Source organism: Physella acuta, unplaced genomic scaffold (genome assembly GCF_028476545.2).
Source record: "Physella acuta isolate Inbredline_101_S28 unplaced genomic scaffold, ASM2847654v3 ptg001470l, whole genome shotgun sequence".
Lineage (NCBI taxonomy): Eukaryota > Metazoa > Mollusca > Gastropoda > Physidae > Physella > Physella acuta.
In genome coordinates this window covers 8,630-31,602 of record NW_026732985.1, presented here as the reverse complement: position 1 = coordinate 31,602, position 22,973 = coordinate 8,630, and the positions used below count along the sequence as shown (strand labels likewise).

At 33.1% G+C, this 22,973-nt stretch overlaps 1 protein-coding gene across 1 annotated transcript; it reads left to right on the top strand.

Annotated features, from left to right (window-relative positions):
• Nucleotides 1–3,446: 3,446 nt before the first annotated feature.
• On the top strand, nt 3,447–21,948 carry LOC131928179 (coronin-7-like). Its single transcript, XM_059284120.1, has 27 exons — nt 3,447–3,567; nt 7,718–7,783; nt 7,979–8,078; nt 8,207–8,287; nt 8,582–8,652; nt 8,762–8,954; nt 10,022–10,146; nt 10,521–10,607; nt 11,170–11,252; nt 12,104–12,158; nt 12,330–12,387; nt 12,721–12,863; nt 13,017–13,112; nt 13,252–13,413; nt 13,812–13,992; nt 14,640–14,818; nt 15,960–16,068; nt 16,553–16,639; nt 17,170–17,312; nt 17,574–17,678; nt 18,763–18,848; nt 19,046–19,181; nt 19,358–19,564; nt 19,915–20,050; nt 20,184–20,275; nt 20,638–20,724; nt 20,808–21,948. Exons 2-27 carry the CDS (start codon nt 7,721–7,723, stop codon nt 20,814–20,816), a joined length of 2,874 nt encoding a protein of 957 aa, XP_059140103.1. The 5' UTR covers nt 3,447–3,567; nt 7,718–7,720; the 3' UTR covers nt 20,817–21,948.
• Nucleotides 21,949–22,973: the final 1,025 nt, after the last annotated feature.

Genomic DNA, 22,973 nt, shown 5'->3' with positions numbered 1-22,973 from the left:
TCCCATTATCAGGGTTTGTCTCCATATTCTATACAGCCCTACTAATGGGAAAGTAAATGTCAAAATTTATCATGCATAGCTTATTCATTACAGAGATAATTTACTCTGACCATAAAATCACTGACATAAAAAATATAAGTTTAGGATCTTATAAATAACATTCGGACAGGCAAAAAAAAAAAATAGACACCTTCATATCATAATGTTATTTTGATGATGATTATGTTACTGATTATTAAAGTAATTAATGTTGTTTAATGAACTATTTTCTGTGTTTTCTGCAAGAGCTGCTGTTAATGCTTAACTGTTTTCCAGATGTACACACCATTTTTTCTTGCTGGGCTGTCTGGATTCAGCAGGATTCACCACATTTTCTTCAATTTTTTTAACCCTAATCTGGTCCTATTAAGTAGGTCAATAATTGTAAGTTTTTATAAATGCTGGTCCCAATTTTTAGTTCTGTATGAAGAACCCAGGGTTTAAAGTATTTTAGTCACACTTGTGAAAATCAAACCAAGCAATGGTTGTTACTCCTTTAGTTTGACATTATCTCATGTACAAAGGCTGAGGTATTTACTTAAAACCCTCTTTCAAACAATTTTAAAAAAATAAAAATGTTTTTACTTAGTTCGATTTTGCGAAGTCTTAAGTTTTTATTTTGTGACTTAAATACTTTTAGCGCCTAGATCTTTATATTACCTTGTAGTATTCAGGTTGTAAAAATCCTAGTTTTTACAAGCTGATGAACCAGATTGTAATTGAAAGGGTTAAGATTGATAGCCTGTGTATTTTTTTTATATCTCACCCAATCATCCATCTACAAACCACAGACTGAGAGTATTTTTGGTCTTGTCCTGTGTGTATATTAGTCCAGTGAATATGCCATGCTGTTAACTTGCTGTAAATATATTGAATGTTATTTCAGAAGGGACACTAACCTTGTGCATTGTACACTGTTTACACTGATCCTGTGCAGTGACCGTGTACATTGTACATTGACCATGTACACTGACCCTGTACTTTGTACAGTGACCCTGTACACTGACCATGTACACTGTACAGTGACCATGTACACTGACTGTGTACATTATACAGTTACCATGTACAGTGACCTGGTTACTGACCTTGTACATTATTGTTGTATTTTTAGCATCACTACTTGTTGCCAACTGATGTGCTTTATTCATGTGGGGAGGGAAAACAAATGGCCATTGTTGGGCTTTGTGATTGAAACTGGAGTTTCAAGTGTTTTTATTTGAATTGATATGTAAGGTTTTTGCCTGTGTATGTTCCTAGGCATGACAAGGGCAGGTAATTGGCTGTATACTTTTGAGACTTGAAAGAGGTCAAGCGTGGAAGTGTGAAAGGGTGATAACTCTCTACTTACATGTACTATAATTTTGTTGCAATTAAAAATGATTATTATTATTTGCTGCCTGAAATAAATATATTTGAAAAAACTAATCTCTTATTGTTTAATTATTTTTAATATCTTGTGATATTTATCAACCCGTTTTGTTTTTTCATCAGGCAGTATAATGTTCCTACTTCTTTAACTACTAGCCATATAAAAAAAATATGCCTCTACTCTTTAGTCTTAAAATTTTTTTAAAGAATATTTTCTGTCAGGAAATACAGATTTCTATTGTGTTGTCCCCCCCCCCCCCCCCCCCCCAAAGTTGGAAAAGTTGGGGCAGGGCTGTTAAACAATCAATTGAAGAAAATCTGTAAAGCAATCTGTTAAGACATGCAGCAGTCTCTTCTATACTGCGACTGCGTGAAACTCAGTTCAAATTCAGCCTTTGTTTTTACAAGCTTTTATTACAAGCTTTTATTTAACTCACTTCCTCTGTCGACAGTCTGTCGACAGTCTGTCTAGATAGAAACGCAGGAGTGAAAATTCGGACAGTTCTACTTGACCGACACGATTCACAGTTGGCACGTGGGTCAAGACATGAAGACAATGCAATCTGAAACTAAATTTGACTTAATTGGATGCCTAATTAATTTTTTATTAATTAATTAAAATTTGGGCCGAATTAGTAGGCATGTCTAGCCAACCACACCACACGCGTCATCACCTTCAATAGCTGCGCCATCACGTAATGGCTGCGTTCAAAAACCATTGCGCGCCTACTGAACGTGATGTTCAGTTGGCGCGCAATGGTTTTTAGTCATGTAACTCTATTGTAAATAAAACATGTAAAGTACTGAAAAAAAAATTCATAAAAAACGTTTTAATAACAAGCTTTTATGTAACAATGCACTAAAAAGTAGAAAATAAATTATAGACTACTATTTAAATAACTATAAAGAAAAGCGTGGGTGTCTTCCTTAACATTAGTAAAGGTATCCAATAGATACTAAAGTGACCCACGCTTTTCTTTATAGTTATTTAAATAGTAGTCTATAATTTATTTTCTACTTTTTAGTGCATTGTTACATAAAAGCTTGTTATTAAAACGTTTTTTATGAATTTTTTTTTAACTCACTTCCTCTGTCTGTCGTCAGTCTAGACGGAAACGCAGGAGTGAAAATTCGGACAGTTCTACTTGACCGATACGATTCACAGTTGGCACGTGGGTCAAGACATGAAGACAATGCAATCTGAAACTAAATTTGACTTAATTGGAAGCCTAATTGATTTTTTATGAATTAATTAAAATTTGGACCGAATTAGTAGGCATGTCTAGCCAACCACACCACACGCGTCATCAATAGCTGCGCCATCACGACCACGTAATGGCTGCGTTCAAAAACCATTGCGCGCCTACTGAACGTGATATTCATTAGGCGCGCAATGGTTTTTAGTCATGTAACTCTATTGTAGATAAAACATGTAAAGTACTGAAAAAAAATTCATAAAAAACGTTTTAATAACAAGCTTTTATGTAATGATGCACTAAAAAGTAGAAAATAAATTATAGACTACTATTTAAATAACTATAAAGAAAAGCGTGGGTGTCTTCCTTAACATTAGTAAAGGTATCCAATAGATACTAAAGTGACCCACGCTTTTCTTTATAGTTATTTAAATAGTAGTCTATAATTTATTTTCTACTTTTTAGTGCATCATTACATAAAAGCTTGTTATTAAAACGTTTTTTATGAATTTTTTTATTATATCCCTTTGGCTTGGCGAGCCTCCACCCCACACACGTCAAAAGTGTGATGTCATAATATCATTTATGAATAACCATTGCAGGAAAAAGGAAATCGTGCGCAGCTGATTACAATTTAGACCTACAAAAACTTTATCTAGATCTATATGCACACTAGTTCTGTAAGACAGCTAATTAATAAGTATTAAAAAAACTTACTTAAAACTAAAATACGTATATGTCTTGCTTCCTCAAAACAATTTAAAATATTTTAGTAATTAATTATTATTTATTTACATAAATGTATCGTTTGGTTTTTTTATGTTGAAAGGTCAGAGGTTAAATCGCCGGTCTGCCAGCAATCTTTCTTCCGGGTTTTACAACTTTCGTTTTTTCCTTGTTCATGACATTTTAATCTTTTTATTAATTTAAACTCGGAAATAGCTCATAGCTACTTCAGTATTAAGTGAGTAAATGTTTGATGGCGTTATATTTTCAATCCTTGCAGCAGCGTATCACAAAATTGTTACATGTTATTTTGTTATGTGCTAGAATCTACTTCTTGTGTCTGAGTTATTATTTTTTAAAACAAAATAAAAATAAATAGCCACGCCCCCCTACTCAGGTCCCTGTTGATTAGTTAGGTTAATCACTGATTATTTGATTAATAATAATAAGCAAGCCAATACTAATTACTAAGATTTGAAATTATTAAATTATTATGATTAGGCCTAAATAAATAATAATAGTGCTTGTACTAATTATTAAAATTTTAAAATATTAGCTCTGGATTAGGCCTTTTAAATAATAATAATAAATATTAAATAATTACTGCCATACCTAATATTAATTATTAATTTATAATATTACTAATTATGCCCTATTCAGCCCTATTGATTAATTAATTAGGTTTATCAGGCCTTTTTAATCTTTTATACTTTTCAAGTAGGCCCAATTACCTACTGATTTACTTCTTATTTAACCCCTTAACGCCGACAGTCGCGTTTTCGCGACATACCGATTTAGCGCATAGCATTTGCGCATATGTACATTTATCCTACTGCTGCCGGTTGTTGTGTATTGGGTACATCCAGACGGTTGTATCGGTACCAGCGGTCACGTTGTCAAGTCGAAATTTATGACGTCACACTCTCTTGACTCACGCGCATCGTAATTTTTTTGACTTCGTGAATTCAGCCTACTTACATTGATTATTATTACTAAATAGGTGATCAGTTTTTGCTGCAAAAAATACTAACAGCTTTACTATTCATTCTTTTATGTATATAAACAATATAAATCACATATGAGAATAATTTTGGAAGTTATCTGCTAATTACGGTTTGTCGCGTTTTCGCGACATCCGGCAATAAGACATCAAATGGAACTTGGGTGCCAAGCAGGTATAACGAAATACGATGCATCGCCAAGCTGTCATTCATTCAAGTATGATTATAAATAAGTAAAGGATTTACAATATAGTCTTCGCCAATATATAAAAGTGCACTTTAGAACGTTACGGTCCATGTGGTAGGTGAAGTAGAGTTCACCTGTTTCATTGACATTGGCATATGGAGAGAGAGCGATGCTTGAAAAATGTGATCATGTTGCTGGGTACAATATAACGAATTTAGCTTTGAAATAGTATTGTATAATATTAGGAGAACATAAAAAACAAATAAGGCAACAGGAAGTGAGGTGGTGGACTACTATCCTGGATACCACCAACAGAGCCGGCGTTAGGAATACGCGGGGCCTATGGCCAACCATCCGCGCGGGGCCTTTCCATTATATATATACATATATATATATATATATATATATATATATATATATATATATATATATATATATATATATATATATATATATATATATATATATATATATATATATATATATATATATATATATATATATATATATATATATGTGTGTGTGTGTGTGTGTGTGTATGTATAAAGGCCTATATAATGTGATGTTTTGGAGTTTATAAGCTAATGTCAAACTTTCCACTATAATAACAGACTTTTATCTCTCCCATGTATTAACCCAATGTTCGTAGTTTTTTTTTCTTTTGCTAAGATATTAAATCACTTTTGACAGTTATGTAATTCATACCAAATCACTTAAGAAAATTTAATCACGTGCCGAATAATTAGGAAAATAAAGTTTACAATACAGCGAACTCGGCCTTATGTATCAAAACAATATAGACTTCAAAATTTGTTTAGAATTCATACAATATTTTAAAACCAAAAACATTATTGTCTTAATTATTGAACGGGTGAATCCTTAAGGTGACACAACATAACAACAGTTTTAAATTTCTTCCAAAAAATAATAATAAATCACTCTGTTTAATGCCGCCTGATATAGATCCTAAGGCGCCCCCCCCCCCCCTCGTCGCCCTCCTCCCACCCCTCTGCACGCAACTGAATGTTAATTTTGTTATACCAAGACAAGTAGGCCTACATATAGAGTTTCTTCCAGGCATCTCTTCGAAAATTTCAAGTGCCCCTCCCCCCCCCCCCCCCCCCGGAGAAAAAAAGTCTGGAAGAAACACTGTACACGACATTATACGACATCTACAACAAGAAAGTCAGGACTAGAGTTCATCAGGTCACTAACTGTCTACTACCAGAGGCGTAGCGACCCTTCCCGGCGCCCGGGGACAAACTTTCGATTTGCACCCCCCTCTCGAACTTTTCATTTGCACCCCCCCCTCAAACATTCAATTTGGCGCCCCCCCCCCTAAGGTCGGCGCCCGGGGACATATGTCCCCCCCCCCCCCCCCCCGCTACGCCTCTGTCTACTACAGACATCCCGTCTACTCACTAAAAGGACGTCTTCATGGGTCCGCATACAATAGGGTATTTCTTTACGTCGTGGGCTAATTCTCGACCGCCATCTCCAGTCAGCTCAGGTCAAATGCCAGGCGACCGTACCCTACACAAAGGGGAGGTGTGACACTGTTTTTGTATCGAATTACGGCCTGTCCCATTTCAGGTGGGTGATAACTCACTAACATCAACCGTGGCCTCAGTTATAACAATCAACAACGTCGGCATTCGGCCATTTAGTTTTTCCCCATTGAATTCAGCAACAATTTATTTTAGTTTACAAACTAATTCAGGTAACAATGACAGTGCTAAAGCGCGGGGCCCCTTCAAGCGCGGGGCCTATGGCGACCGCCCCGTTCGCCACCCCCTAACGCCGGCTCTGACCACCAAATAAAGGTCTTCACAGTGACCTTGACAATAATTACACTGAGCATAGACCTACACCTCGTAATAAATACAGTAAGGTTGAGTGCTGACACACATACCCTTTGCAGTGCTATTGAATACCCACATTAGTGGCATTATACTGGCATTTAGTACCTACAGCTGTGTTATTGAGTACCCACATCTTCAGCACTGAGAACCAACATCAGTGACACTGAGCAACCACAGTTTGAGCAATAAGCACTCGCAGCAGTGCTACCGAGTACCCACTGCTAAGGCTGAGTACCTATATCAACGTTATCGATTACTAACAGCTCCAGCGCTGAGTACCCACAGCAGTGACACCAAGAACCGACTGCAGTAACACTGAATACTCACAGCTTCAACAGTGAGTACCCACAGCTTCAGCACTCAGTACACATGGCTTCAACACTCAGTACCCACTGTTTCAGCACTGAGTACCCATAGCAGTGGCAATATGTAGCTACAGCACTGTCATTGGTAATCAATATCAGAATCAGTCGAGTACAATAGCCGTAGCACGAATCGGAAACATAGGGTACCATCAACAATAGCAGTGAGTACCCACACCGGTGGCACTGAGTACCCACAGCAGTAACACTAAGTACCCACAGCAGCTGAATTGAGCATAGACGAATATACAAAGGCTGAACACTGTCATTTAGGACAGTATTTGTTCACGTGCTTTGTGTGTATAGCAAATATAGGTCAAATGAGAAATATGCGTCTTTATTAGTTGACCTTGAATAAGAGTTCACGAAAATTACGTAACCGGGGACAACTAAGGCTCTACACATTGAAGGAAGTCCTTCCATATGTAGTGTGTAACTGTAGTGTAGTAGAATTACGACAGCAGGACATCAAAATACCTATTCATAAGAGTTAGTCAGTGAGCAGGTGCAGCAGAGTTATGTAACTCTATGCCTGAGCTAATAAAATATAGTTTTCATGAGTTTTGCAAGTGATTCTACATCTCCTTGCATGTCCGTATGTTCAGTTTATGATATGTTATTGTTTGTGCATGGATATTTAGAGAAACAAGTGACAGTAAAAATAGTAAAATGACCCGGACTAAAAAAAAAATTAAATTACTGTTTGGTCCATAAGTGCCTGATGTCGCGTTTTCGCGACATACCGTAATTATCATCAAAAATAAGTCCAAATTCAAAAACAACTATATACCTCAAATTCAGTGTCAGTATGATGAGAGAAAATCAGCACAAATAATTTTTTACACGCTTGGAACATAATTCAGGCATTAAGGGGTTAAAACAAGTCATTTTTTTAATGATTATATTTAGCCTATATGTATTTAAATTTTAAATTAAATGTATTAATTCAACTAACATGAATTTATTCTCTCCTCAGAAAATGTCATGGCGATTTAAAGTCTCTAAATATAAAAATGCAGCTCCGAAATTTCCTAAAAAAGAGGCGAGTATCACCACCTGTTCCCAGTTATATCTTTTCGAATATTTTTCTTTCCATAATCCATATCATTATTAAAATGAGTTCATTCCTTATTCAAGAGGATGAAGAAAGCATGAAACACCTAGAGTCTATTAGGGTATTAATGATATATAATCCTGGCTGTTAAAATAAATGAACTCATTGTATTACTATCTGTAGGAAATAATTCAAGACATTCCAGTGAGTGATGTGAACCAGTCCTGTGGTAATCACATCAAGTCCAGCTGTGTTTATGTTGCATTTAATGTCGACTCTGGTGGTAGGTACTGCTTATATCAACCTTACAGATGACATGTTTTTTAAAAAATAAACACTGGCTGAGAACTTTTATACTAAGAAACAATTACTTAAACTTAAACATGGCTGTTTACATTTTTTATATTGCAGGTGGTGGCAATCTTGGTTACCTCCCCCTCAATGCTACTGGTCGTCAAGGAGGATCTCTGCCTATTATCCAAGCACACGGAGGTAACAATTATTTTATCTTAATTATCCACAACACTTTTGTTAAGTAATGAAATATTGTTTGTAATGTTTGCATTTTTGGTTAGGCTTTTTTTTGTGCATACTCCTGTTAAATTTGGAATGCACAAATTACACCCCCACCCCTTTTATCAATCACTCTAGGAAATGGTTTCTTTAAACAACTAGTGCAAGATATTTCATGTAATACATTTTATTATGAATTTTCAAATAACTTTGTTTAATAAAGTACTGAAATGTTCTCTAAAGAATTTAAACCTTCATTAAACTTTTTTTCAGATTTTGTCACTGATCTAGATTTCTCTCCCTTTGATGATTATCTCCTAGCAACAGCTTCTCAAGATAATAAAGTAAATTTTGTCAGTTAGATGTTAAGATTTTACTTTTCTTACTTTTGCTGCTGAACAAATGTACCTGTATAAAAATATATGTAACATATATTTCTCTATAACTTTGTAGGTAAGTTTATGGCTTTTGCCAAACGAGTCCTCGCCAACCAATATCTCTGAGCCAGTATTATCTTTACCTGTCTTTGATCGTCGTGTTGAAAATGTTTTGTGGAATCCTCAAGTTGACGGGATACTTGCTGTGACTTACAATACTACAGTTAAATTGTATGATGTAACTGGATCTTCTGGAAGAGAAGTCTTTGGTTAGTCAACACTTTTAAATTTAGTCAGTCATCGCTTTTAAATTTAGTCAACGCATTTAAATTTAGTCAACGCATTTAAATTTAGTCAACGCATTTAATTTTAGTCAACACTTTTAAATTTAGTCAACGCTTTAAAAAAACACTTTTAAATTTAGTCGACGCTTTTAAAAAGCACTTTTAAATTTAGTCAACGATTTTAAATTTAGTCAACGATTTTAAATTTAGTCAACACTTTTAAATTTACAGTCTGTGAGACTGTGACTAAAATTAGACTTTAGAATATCTTCACCTCTTGTAGTTTTCTGTAAAGCTGATTTTGTATTTTTAAGAAATTTTGTGTGTGAACGTACTTAAAAAGTGTCATTTGTATAGCACTGTTGTACATATAGATTGGCAGCATCTAAACAGTTACATACATATATAAAATAATTTACCAAGCAAAAATATTTGCTCTAATACAAATGCAATACATTTATTGAAAAATATGTTTTTTTTTATTTTATTAAAAAAATTACTGAAAAAATTAGGTAGTAACGTTTACAAGTTCATTTTTCAAAAAGATTTTTTTTTCAATTCTAAAATTAAGTAGGCCTATACATGTTTGTTCTCAATATATATTATTAAGTAAGTAAAGTTCCCTTTTCAAACCTAACGGTCTATAGGGCAAGTGAAGTAGAGTTCACTTGTTTCTGTGACCTCGGCATATGAAGAGATAGTGTGGTCAGCACTATGCCTAGCCACCTTTACTTTCCCTAATGTGAGTTAGGTACCCATCAGAGTTGGGTGGACTCAGGGATGGTCTTCTGACTTTAACCCGGATTTGAACTCGAGAATATATTATCACTCAAAGTTTATATCATTTTTTGTGTAGAGAATTATAATTATTGTATCTACATAATGTGTACTTTTTAAATAAACAGTAGAAATGTATGAGTCTTTTCACTACTTGGCCTATAAAAAAATAATTCCAGCACACAATTAAAATAATTATGGGTTGAATTATTTCTAATTTTAAACACAGCTGTTAAGTGGTTGAGGTTTTGTTTAATGTAAATGTCATTCAACAGGTTTTGCTAACCATGGGGATCAAGTTCAGAGTGTGTCCTGGCAAGAGGATGGAGCTCTTCTGGTCACCTCCAGTAAAGATAAGAAAATTCGAATAATTGACCCCCGAGCTGGCACAGTTGTACAGGTAGATTAAAAGTTTAGTTTTGGCTCAATCTATCTAAGTTATGACATTGTTTTAACATTCATTACAGCTCTCTGTCCAACTGAATCAGGGAAAGGAGAAAAAACTATTTTGATATTCATTTTCAGTCATTTTAGACTGGTGAAATGAGGGAGATATACTTTTTACTTTTTTATTTTTCTATTACCAAATCTGTTTACGTTTTGTTATATTTCTTAGCCAACATGGAAATCATTTTTTAGAATCTGTTATTTATGTTGGCAAATTTAATATATCACTTTAATAGCTTTTAAAATGAATGTATGAAACTAAATTCCTACGTAAAACTGATTTAATTATTACTTACACTTTTAAAATTTTTATTAATGAATACACAGGAAGGAAATGGTCATCAGAATGTAAAAGATTCCAGGGTGCTTTGGCTATCTGGCAAAAATTTAATCCTCTCTACAGGCTTTAGCCAGGTAATTTTAGCATTATGTGTTCTAATCACTGACTCACCTTATGGAGGCTGTATTAGCTTTTAGTTATCTTTTATGTCGTTAAGATTTACCAGCTTTATTCAATGTTTTGTAGGTTGTTTTTTTTTTTAAATAGTTCAGTTTAAAAGAAAATATTGTAAAAGCTGATAGGATATTTTACAAATCATTGTGTGTAGCAGGCTAGCTGCAGGATATTTTACAAATTATTGTGTGTAGCAGACTAGCTACAGGATATTTTACAAATCATTCTAGATTGATAGAAGTCAGGTTTGACTTACGTGCACTCTTTGCTCTTGCCTACGACATGCTACTGTGAATGTCATGTTATATGGTTTTTGTGTTTCTCCTCATACATTTGCTGTCTAATAGCCCTTACATAATAGCAAAGTATGATGTCTAAGACCCACACATAACAGCAAAATAATCAGTATGCTTTCTAACACCCAAAGACACCAAAACTTATACTGTCTTAGTAATTAAGCTTGGATGCATTATAATAAATATCACACAAGACTAAAAGAAAGTCACATTTGATGTCTTATAGTCTAGGAACAGAGAAGTTAGAGTTTGGGACCCAAAAAATCTTTCCTCGTCATTGACATCCATGGACCTTGACTCCTCCACTGGGTAGGTTTCATATAATGGCCTCTTGTTTTTGTTTCATATAATGGCCTCATGTTTTTGTTTCATATGATGGCCTCTTGTTTTTGTTTCATATAATGGCCTCTTGTTTTTGTTTCATATAATGGCCTCTTGTTTTTGTTTCATATAATGGCCTCTTGTTTTTGTTTCATATGATGGCCTCTTGTTTTTGTTTCATATAATGGCCTCTTGTTTTTGTTTCATATGATGGCCTCTTGTTTTTGTTTCATATAATGGCCTCTTGTTTTTGTTTCATATAATGGCCTCTTGTTTTTGTTTCATATGATGGCCTCTTGTTTTTGTTTCATATAATGGCCTCTTGTTTTTGTTTCATATAATGGCCTCTTGTTTTTGTTTCATATAATGGTCTCTTGTTTTTGTTTCATATAATGGTCTCTTGTTTTTGTTTCATATAATGGTCTCTTGTTTTTGTTTCATATAATGGTCTCTTTTTTACTCAATTGCACTAGTCCCTTAAAATATTTGTTTCATAATTTAATGGCTAATTGTTTATTTAATAATAAACTATAGTCTTTTGTAGTTTTTCATTCAATAATTTACAGCTGTTTTGTTTTTTATGGTGAATAATTAATAATGAATTTTATATTTTAATGAGATCTAGTTTAAGAATTTTCTGCAGTTTTAAGTTTTTTTGTGGTGAATCATTCATAAAAAATGTTGTATTAATTTAAATAGCTTTGACATTTTTTTTAGATTATCTTTTAACTTCATTTTGTAAATCTATGCTATTGTAGTTTTTCACTTAATACTAAGCTTGAACAGTGTAGTGGTGATTTACTTAATCTCTAGCTATTAAATTTTTCACAATTTTCCAGGACCATCATGCCTTTCTTTGACCCTGACACAAATATGACCTTCTTAATTGGCAAGGTCAGTATTGTTTATCCGTTAATTTAAGTTACAAAAATAGCCCAAATTGAATTGGTTGCAACATGTTGCAAAACAATTTATAGGCTGTTTATAATGAATTATTGCATGAGGCTAAAAAGATATTGAATCTCATAATTGTGTAGTTATGGCTGTTATTTTTCTGTAAAATAGGGTGATACATCACTGAATTTCCTAGAACTGACAGACAGAGACCCCTACCTCACACCAGGTAAAGTTTGACAATGTTTAATTTATAACACATTAAAGATCTATACCTCAAGCCCTTATTTGATGTTTTAGTTAGTTGAACTGGTTAAACCCTCAGTATTTTAGTATGAAAAGTTCAGTAAGGTGACTTTTTAGCTAAAGGAATTTATGTCTTGTGTAATATTATTTACTACTCACATACCGGTTCATTAAAAAAACGAAAACAAATTTAAAAACACCCAAAAAAAACCCCAATAGAAATGGCATGTTTTTAAATAATATATCTGGCAAAAGGAATTCATTTATAGAAAAGTTGTACAATGAGTATGTCAACAAAGACATATCCTCCCACCAGGTGGAGTTGACAGGGTTGAACAAATCAAAGGCGCTGCTCTGGTGCCAAAGCGAGCCATGAACTTAATGGATGGAGAGGTCAACAGACTCTTGGTCCTATGTCGCAACACCATCCTGCCTGCCTCCTACATTGTGCCTCGCAAAGTCAGTAACTAATATTGATTGATTTTAGATGTTTAGTTCGGCGAATGTGCATATAAAACTGGTGGGGTTTGGTGCCTCTAAAACGTTTAAGAGCCACTGTTCTAGACCAAAATGTTAGTTCATAGTTTTGACTTGTCCTAATATTAATTGCAGTCATACAGGGACTTCCATTCTGATTTGTACCCAGACACCCAAGGAGGTGAACCATCTCTAACTGCTGACCAATGGCTAAGTGGACAGAGCACCAATGTAAGTGAAGTGAAAAACGCTTGCAATATTTATCTGAAATATTCTATTATAAAACTTAACCCAAATGTATCAAACTTGTAAAACTAATGTAAAACCTGTGTAAAACTAGTGTAAAATCTATTTCAAATGTTTGTTCCAGCCCAAATTTGTCAAGCTTGAGCCGTGTAAACAGTTGATCAGGCGAGACAGGAGAGGTTGTTTGACCAGTGGCTCTCCCTCACCCCCATCACCCCCTGTACAAGCCTCTCCCCCACCCAAACATGACCAACAGCCTAGTGGAGAGGCTGCAGTAAAACAGACAGTAAGTTCAAGTTTTTAACAAATTTACCATCCACATTTTAATTTAGCACCAAGTAGTGATGTGATATTCAAATTTTATTTAGCACCTTGTATTAATGTGATATTCACATTTTATTTAGCACCTTGTATTAATGTGATATTCACATTTTTATTTAGCACCTTGTATTGATGTGATGTTCACATTTTATTTAGCACCTAGTAGTTATGTGAAATCCACATTTTAATTTAGCACCAAGTAGTAATGTATTTTAATAAAAATTTCTAAGTTCATATCTTAAAACAGGAACATTACATTAGGAAATGTATATTGAATATTTTAGTCATTCTAAGATGATAATTCTACTAAAATTACAATGTGATAAGTAGATCTATTATCAAATAATATTAATTTGTTTTCAGATAAAAGAAACTGAAAAAACTGTAGTCAAAGAGCAGACAATCCCTTCTCCTGCAGACAAGAAAGAAACTGTTACAGCCCCCAGCCCAGTGAAGCCTGCAGTGAATCAAGGGACAAAACCCATTCAGAAACCTGCTGTCCCAGAAGAAAATCCTAACCCAAAACCCCTCAAGCCATTTCCAGGTAACATTTACAAAATCAGAACACCCTGATGTCATCTAGTGTTCTATTGTTTCTTTGTGTCCATCAGAATGCCTTGATGCCTTCTAGTGTTCTGTTGTTGCTCTGTGCACAGAGGGAACATTTACAAAATCAGAACACCCTGATGTCATCTAGTGTTCTTTTGTTGCTCCGTACCCAGTTAAAATTTGAGTTTACACTCCAAAATTTATTGTAGTTGATTAGTCATTTAGTAAAAAAAAAAAAAAAGATAAAATTAGATAAAAAAAGGTAATTAGGGTGTTAAAATAATTTGTTATAGCACAAATCATCTCCTTTAATTGTTTGTGCTAAATTCAGTACATATTGTATGATGTGGTTAAATGGTAGAGCACATAACTAGTAGCCCAAAAATTTCAAGTTTGGATCTCTAGTCCATAAGGCATCCCTTATAGATACCTGATAGGTATTTGACTCATGTCAAAATACTCAAGTACAAAATATATTTTAAACATTGTATATAACGCCTTGGTGTTTTATACAATGTCAGGTTTCTCACTTTACCAATAGAATGTATAAGGAATATTTACCATGGGGTACAGGAGATATATTGGTAAAGAGGGTTATGTCCTAGACACGATAGCTTGACACCTACCCACGTCTAAACACAGGTGTACGGCAGTCCAAGTTCCGGCACGTACAAGGTCACTTGCTCCACCCCAGCTGTTTCATTACCAACGTGCGTAACGTGTGTAAGACAATGCCAGGAGAGAGCGACATGTTTGCTGCAAATGTCACCCGGTGCGCTGTTCCCACAGACAGTCTTGGCGGCTGTCTGCATGTCTTTGAGGTAAATCTGTCTGCATGTCTTTGAGGTAAATCTGTCTGCATGTCTTTGAGGTAAATCTGTCTGCATGTCTTTGAGGTAAATCTGTCTGCATGTCTTTAAGGTAAATCTGTCTGCATGTCTTTGAGGTAAATCTGTCTGCATGTCTTTGAGGTAAATCTGTCTGCATGTCTTTGAGGTAAATCTGTCTGCATGTCTTTGAGGTAAATCTGTCTGCATGTCTTTGAGGTAAATCTGTCTTTGAGGTAAATCTGTCTGCATGTCTTTGAGGTAAATCTGTCTGCATGTCTCTGCATGTTTTTATAAAAGTAATGAACAAAATAATGTTGTCTCTGTAAAGCTAATTAACACAATTATTTTGTCCCTGTAAAATCAATGAACACAATAATTGTGTCCCTGTAACACTTATTTTGTCCATATAGCATAAAACTAATGAACACAATAATTTTGTCCCTATAAAACTAATGAACACAATAATTTTGTCCCTGTGAACTCAATAATTTTGTCTCTGTAAAACTGATGAACAATAATTTTGTCCCTGTGAACTATTGAACACAATAATTTTGTCCCTGTGAACTATTGAACACAATAATTTTGTCCCTGTGAACTATTGAACACAATAATTTTGTCCCTGTGAACTATTGAACACAATAATTTTGTCCCTGTGAACTATTGAACACAATAATTTTGTCCCTGTGAACTATTGAACACAATAATTTTGTCCCTGTGAACTATTGAACACAATAATTTTGTCCCTGTGAACTATTGAACACAATAATTTTGTCCCTATGAACACAATAATTTTGTCTCTGTAAAACTGATGAACAATAATTTTGTCCCTGTGAACTATTGAACATAATAATTTTGTCCCTGTGAACTATTGAACACAATAATTTTGTCCCTGTGAACTATTGAACACAATAATTTTGTCCCTATGAACACAATAATTTTGTCTCTGTAAAACTGATGAACAATAATTTTGTCCCTGTGAACTATTGAACATAATAATTTTGTCCCTGTGAACTATTGAACACAATAATTTTGTCTCTGTAAAACTATTGAACACAATAATTTTGTCTCTGTAAAACTATTGAACACAATAATTTTGTCTCTGTGAACACAATAATTTTGTCTCTGTGAACAGTTTTCTCAAGCATCAAGACTTCCAGACACAGGGGTACCTGTGATACAGAATGGCAGTAAGGTCGTTGACTTCGCTTGGGACCCTTTTGATGACAGCAGGCTAGTTGTTGGTGTGGAATTATTTTTTTTTTTTTAATCTTAAATTTTTATTAATTATACTTAGATTAATGTTAATTATGGAATTTTTTTTTTTGACTCTTAAATTTGTGTTAATTATACTCAGATTAATGTTAATTATACTCAAATTAAAGTTAATTATACTAAAAGTAAAGCTTTATATACACTGTCAAAAATTTCAATCTTTAGCAAACTGCTTGAAATAACTTATGTATCAAATATAGACAAAATTTTGACTTACATGATCTTCAAAAAAATTAAACTCAGGAATCAAACTATAATGTATTTAGTTAAGTTCATTACCAATTTGCTTTATCTACTAAACTGCTAGACATTAGGATTAAGTATGTTTGCTAGGTTGTGTGTAAGGAAACTATAATTTACTGCTTATCATTATTAATTTCTGTCTGCTTATTCTGTTCTACAAGGTTATTTATTACCAAAGTCTGAAAATTATGTTAATCTTTAATCTTTCAGTCACTGACAATGCCAAAGTAAATGTCTGGAGAATTCCAGAAGGGGGGATAACTGAAAATTTGGAGGAGCCAGAATTTTCTATGAAAGGTATTTTTATTTTTGTAATACAGCAACCAGCTAATCATCCACTGTCTCATTTTAAAGTGTGATGTTATCTATGCAAGATTTATAGAGTACTTAAAAACTATACAAAAAAGTGTGATTATCTATGCAAGATTTATAAAAGACTTTAAAAAACTATTCATTAAGGTGTGATATTATCTATACAAGATTTATAAAATACTTTTAAAAATCTATACATTAAGGTGTGATATTATCTATGCAAGATTCATAAAATACTTTTTAAAAATGTAAAACTATCTGAGTTCCAAATTTTTTGATGAGATGGCCTGGCTAGATGGTAGAGCACACAACTGCTCACCTGAAAGTCTGGAGTTCGGATCATGGTCCTGAGTCCATAGGTTGTCCACACGGTCCTGAAGGGTACATAACACAGTAAAGACTGCTGGGCATAGTTCTGACCATACTATCCCTTCATATGCTAAGGTTCCAGAATCAGATGAACCCAATTGACCGCCAGATTTGAAAGGATAATTTTTTTCTCTCCCTGTCCCCAGGGCACATGGAGAAAATCTACTTCGTCAGGTTTCATCCTCTGGCATCAGACCTGATCACCACAGCGTCCTACGACATGACAGTTCGCATGTGGGACTTGAAACAGAGGAAGGAAGTTCTCAGACTGGAAGGTCATGATGACCAAGTGAGTTTAAACCATTGGGTAGCTTACCGGTTTTAGATCGTTTGAGCATTTGGGGAGCTAAATATTGTAAAGGATTAAAATTTACTTTGCAAAACGTTCTTTCTGGTCCATCTTAAAGAATTTTTTAAGAGCCGAGTCTTTAATAGTCCTCTTTATACTTTTATCTGCCAATGTTTACACACATTTCATGCTTAACAAATCTATAGAGGTAACTTAATTTAGAAAATTATATAAAAATTTATTTCGTTTTTTTTAAAAAAGGTTTTTTGTTTGTCGTGGAGCTCTGATGGAAAGTTTTGTGCAACTGTGTCAAAAGATGGATTTGTTCGAATTTTTGAGCCAAGGAAAAACACATCGCCACTAAAGGTAAGGTTAATGTGAATCAAAATATTTTTTAAAACTAGCGTAGAATTTTCAAATAGTTTCATATTTACAATGTTGTAAATAAAGCTGAATTACTTAGAATACCTAAACCATTTAGCAGTTTTCTTTTTTTCTGGGTTATTTTTTTTTCTCCCCTCTCTAAGCAAAAAAAAAAAAAAACTGTTTACTTACTGATGTTTTTGATTTTCTATCAAGTCAGTGTTGAAGAAAAATATCTAATGTCTGTGAGTAAAATCTATGTCAATTCAAGCTGTCCCAGAATGCATTGGACCCTATGAATGCCTTAGTCTTGTCAACTTGTTTTTGTATAAACACAAGTGATCTGTAACACCAGTCAGTGGTTGTGTTTGTTTGACAATTGTGTGGTTGCTGTAGTTGGTTTTTGAAACACCATTGCCTGAGATAATGCAATGCTTTAGATGTTTGCGTTGTTGCATGTCATGGGTCGCGTCATTTTAGAATTCCTGAAACCATTAGTTAAAAAGTCTCATTTTTCATTAAACGTATTTGAAAACACCAAAGTATTTAGATTTTTTTATCTTCCATTTAATTGTTAAAAATTGTTTTTTTAATCCAACTTATCTGCTCTAAAACTGTATCCATGTCTGCAATTATTTTAGTTTAAAACCAGTGTATCACTATCAGTACAGAGAATTTTTTAAAATTATATTCTTAACTTTTTTTAAAGTTTATTTTGGCATTTAAGATAGTTATAATAGCAAAATGTATTAATCTTTTATGTGTTAATAAAGTATGATGTGTATATTGTTGATGTCTTTAATTTTAAGGTAATCATTTATTGCATTCTGGAAATCAGCCTGCTGATTTTATCTGGTCATTTTAATGTAATTTATAAATCATTCCACCAGTATTATTTTGTTACCGATAAATTTGATAATTTTCTAGATATTGTTTTTGGTTGTAGTACAGCTTGCACAGTGAATGGCTTCCAATCATATGCCAGATTTGTTTTTTGCCTTTGGATATTATAATTACTTTTCAATTTTTTAATTTGTTTAATTAATAAATATTTATTTTGGCTTACAACACTAACTAAATGTTACAGAAAGGAACTGGGCCTGCTGGCATAAGAGGTGCTAGGGTCGAGTGGGTTCTTCAAGACAAATATTTGATTGTCTCAGGCTTTGATAAGTGAGTTCTCTGTTTAGTTTAAAACATATTGAACTTTCTGTTTATTTAAAACTTGTAAGATTATTAATTTTGCTTTAAATGTAGACTCTTAAAACATTTGTTTAAAAATGTAGATTTTTTTTTTTAAACTTGAAAAAATTGTGACAGTCAATTTCAATGCATTATGTAAACAGGATTTTAATTTTTTTTTTCCATAGGGCATCATTGCAACAGCTTATAATCTACCGAGTTAGCGACCTTGAACGTCTGAATCATGTTGATCTAACTGTGTCCCCAGCCATCTTGATCCCCTTCTACGACCCCGACAGCTCAGTTGTTTTCCTAACATGTAGGGTGAGTTTCATCAGATATTCCAGGTCAACTTTTTAAATATCTATTCATGCTGTTTTACAGAAATCTTATTTTAGGTGTGTTAACATAGGTGTCAAGATTTTAAAAAAAAGTAAAGCATAGACCTATATATTATTGCGATAATCTTAAAGAAAATGATACCTTATTTTTACCTGTAGGGTGAACGTCTGATCTACACCTTTGAGGTGTCTGAAGAAGAGCCTTACCTGTTTGAGTGCGCCACCTGTAAGCTGGACGGCCTGCATCAAGCCGCCTCCTACCTGCCTAAAAGTGTGTGCGACGTGAGAAAGGTGGAAGTGGCTAGAGCGTGGAGGCTGACTTTGAACAGCGTTGAAGCGATCTCATTTACTGTGCCTAGAGTAAAGGTGGGTCTGCTGCCTGGCTACACTAATTTATGTTGTAATTCTAAATGTGTTAAGATTTTTTAAGCAAATATCAAAAGCTCAAATTTAAAAAAAAGATATTCCAACCATATGCATTAATCAGGATATATGTACAATACTTTGTGATTATATATTGTATTTTATTTAAATCTTAAAACATTAATTTTATCATGGGCTTTTTCTTATAAACCTGATAGGTAATAATTTGAACTTTTTAAATAAAAAATATCCCATATCCAAAATATTTTAAATATAAGTCATAAGAGAAATCAAGTATGCAAACGATATTTTAATTATTTAAATCTTTTTTTATGAATGTTATTTTAATCCAGACCGAGTTTTTCCAAGATGATTTGTATCCTGACACCAGAGTCACATGGGAGCCTACTCTAACTGCTGAAGAATGGCTGCAAGGAAAAGACAAGCCCCAGAGAACCAAGAGCATGAAACCCTCAGACATGACACCATGTAAATTATAGAGTTGTTGTTCTTTAACACAAAAATTACAGAAATGGAATAGATTTTAGCTGTGAATTTGTACATTATATTATTTGAGAGACAGTTTTTGAACATTAATAAATGTTTGAAACCTATGTTTCAGTGAGCCAAGCACCTGTGGAAGTTCAGAAAGTGAAAAAATTTGAAAGTTTTAACCCTGAAACTTTTAAAACAGATGAGCAGAAAAAGGAGGAGGTAACTGTACTTTTTCTAGATTTAAACTAGCTCTAAAAAAAACTAAAATAGGAAAGGTGCTTATACTAAAATAACCAAGTTAAATCAGGAAAAAACATGTCGAAACATGGCGAAAAACATGTCTTTTCCATATTGTTAAAATGAGTTTTGTTTTTCATTGTTTTGTCAATTCTTGTAGATTTAAAAAAAAAACAACCCATCTGTGGTTTTTGCCTTTTTCTAAATTTGAGCATACGATTTGGAAAAAAAGTGCTTCTACTGACCAAACGTAGTGCTTAACCAACTATTGTAGAAATCTTCAGTTTCAATTAAAAGAAATGTTAGACTACTTAACTTTAAAGTCATGACACTCTCTTCTCCAGTTGCTGAACGCTATTGTTGGGAAGCTGGAGATTTCAAGTGAGCCGTTACCGCAAGACTTAACTGAAGGTGTTGAAGATGATGAATGGGTAAATAGTATAACAGCTTTTTTTATATAAAGATAAATTGATAAAAGAATTCTCATTTTTTATTTAATACTCTTTTTTTTCAGGATGACTAAATAAGTGGAAAGTATTTAGAATGGAATGCTTTTCTAGATCTAGAAATCCAGCATAAAAACATTAAATTCCTACAGATCAAGATTAATACTTAAGCAAGAATAGAATTTTTAAATTTTCATAAGTGCCATTTATGTAATTGATTGCTGTTTTTTTAAATCGATAAAAACATAGTAAACCATTTAAGCTTATAAACAAATTCTTTTTTATGTAATTTTTTTTCTATTACAACTGGTTCCAAAGTTCTATGGAAATATTGTGGTTATCCTGTGTTTGAGAGAACAATAACCCACTGGCTTTTAACTCAGAGTTGTCTTATTTTAGCCCTTTGTGATTGTTTACAAGTGTACATAACCAAGCTCAGACCTGCACAAAATTGTATTCATTATTACAGTCATAATGACTCTATCTTTCTGCTGGAAAGCTTTGAGTTGCCTTTTGTATAACAATATACATTACTTTTTTCTTTACATTTCCTTTACTTATGTAAACATTCCCTAGCATTTGTACACACTTTTACTTATTGTCCCTGCATCAGTGCAATAAGATTATGTACCAATTATGTTCATTTATAGCTTTGAAAATTACTTTGTGTATGTATATATTTATATTATATACATATATTTTTTTACCTAGTATTATTTAAAAAAAAGAATAGCTTAAGTGGTGGGTTGAGTAAACAAAGTTTCTAATATATATTTATAAATATAAATTGTATCTAGTATTATTTTAAATTATAAGACAAATGGTAGTTTGAGGAAAATTATTTTGTTTACGTTTCCTTGATCCATTGTTTGAATACTTGTATATGTACTTATGATAAGTGATGGAAATATGAGAAGGTTCATACTATAAGAATATATATAGGATACGAAAAATTTTAAATTATACATTTTTAAAAGTGAATTTTCTGCCTACACTTATTGTTTAATGGAAAGAAATAACTTTTTTTTTAATAAATATACTTGCGATTACTAATAAAAGAAGCAAATCTAAGAGAGAGCTGAAAGTGCCATATATTTCTAATCTGTTGAGAGAAGAGGGAGGCTGTCAGTGAATCAGAGATGTGACATAAAAGTATCAGGTGCTTGATGAGACTTAGACAAAAAATAAACAAAACAAATTACATCCAGATTAGTAGTTTTGTTTTATTTCTTTTGTTTTTCATTATTTTTCTCACATTGAATCAATATTTTCAAAACTGTTTATAATTAGTTTTTAAATAAATCAAAATGCACATAGGAAACATTTTTAAAATAAACTTGACCAGTGCTGTAACAACCAGTTTATGCCTGATAAATCAAGTACACTTTTAGCTGGAGTGCTTATTCACACTCAGCACATATAGATAGCTAGTTAGGCAGCGCTATCAGTTGCTGCAATGAAATAAAGCCCCAAAACTTCAGAATATCAGTTTTTTACATTTGATATTCTACTAATCTTACAACATTTTTGTGTTGTTAATAGAAACAAGTTGTAAAAGATTAAATTTACTCAATAATTTTATTACAAGTAGACATTTCCCCCCCTCCCCTTCAAATAAAATACTGCTTTCAGACTAATAATTTTCTTCATACAGATTCCCTACTATCAACAACACATAAATTTATTTATCTGACCTTTACACTAGACCCTCAGAATAAACATGTGATACGACACAAGATTTGTCATTACTTGTTATCCAGGGTTTCAAGAAAGGCTTTTGACACTGAACTGATTATATAACAGAAAAATAAAAACAACAATCATGTTCAATACTCTAAAAGAACCCAGCCTAACACAAAATTTTCAAACCAATGTTAGAAAAGACAGTAAAATGAAAAATCAACATTTTAAAATGAAGTTCTAACAACAAAGTCACAATACATGTTCCAAATTTGAAAGATTCAGCATCACCAATATAATGTTGGCTTAAACTTGTGCTTGTCTTGTGAAATCAGGCACAATAAAACTGAAGAGTTCTACAAGAAACAATGTACACAATCAATAACAATGGCTATATAAACACAAACAATAACAAAGGCTAAAAAACAAACAACAATGGCTAAAAAACACAATAACAATGGCTAATAAACACAAATTATAACACTAAACAACACATACAAGTTACACAGCTGATGAAAACTAAACAATAACATTCTTAAACTAAAGTGGGTGAT

Coding starts and splice junctions, on each gene's coding strand:
- LOC131928179 (XM_059284120.1), top strand. CDS start 7,721: ATGTCATGGCGATTTAAAGTCTCTAAATATAAAAATGCAGCTCCGAAA. Junction 8,288..8,581: donor TATTATCCAAGCACACGGAG/GTAACAATTATT, acceptor ACTTTTTTTCAG/ATTTTGTCACTGATCTAGAT. Junction 14,819..15,959: donor GCTGTCTGCATGTCTTTGAG/GTAAATCTGTCT, acceptor CTCTGTGAACAG/TTTTCTCAAGCATCAAGACT.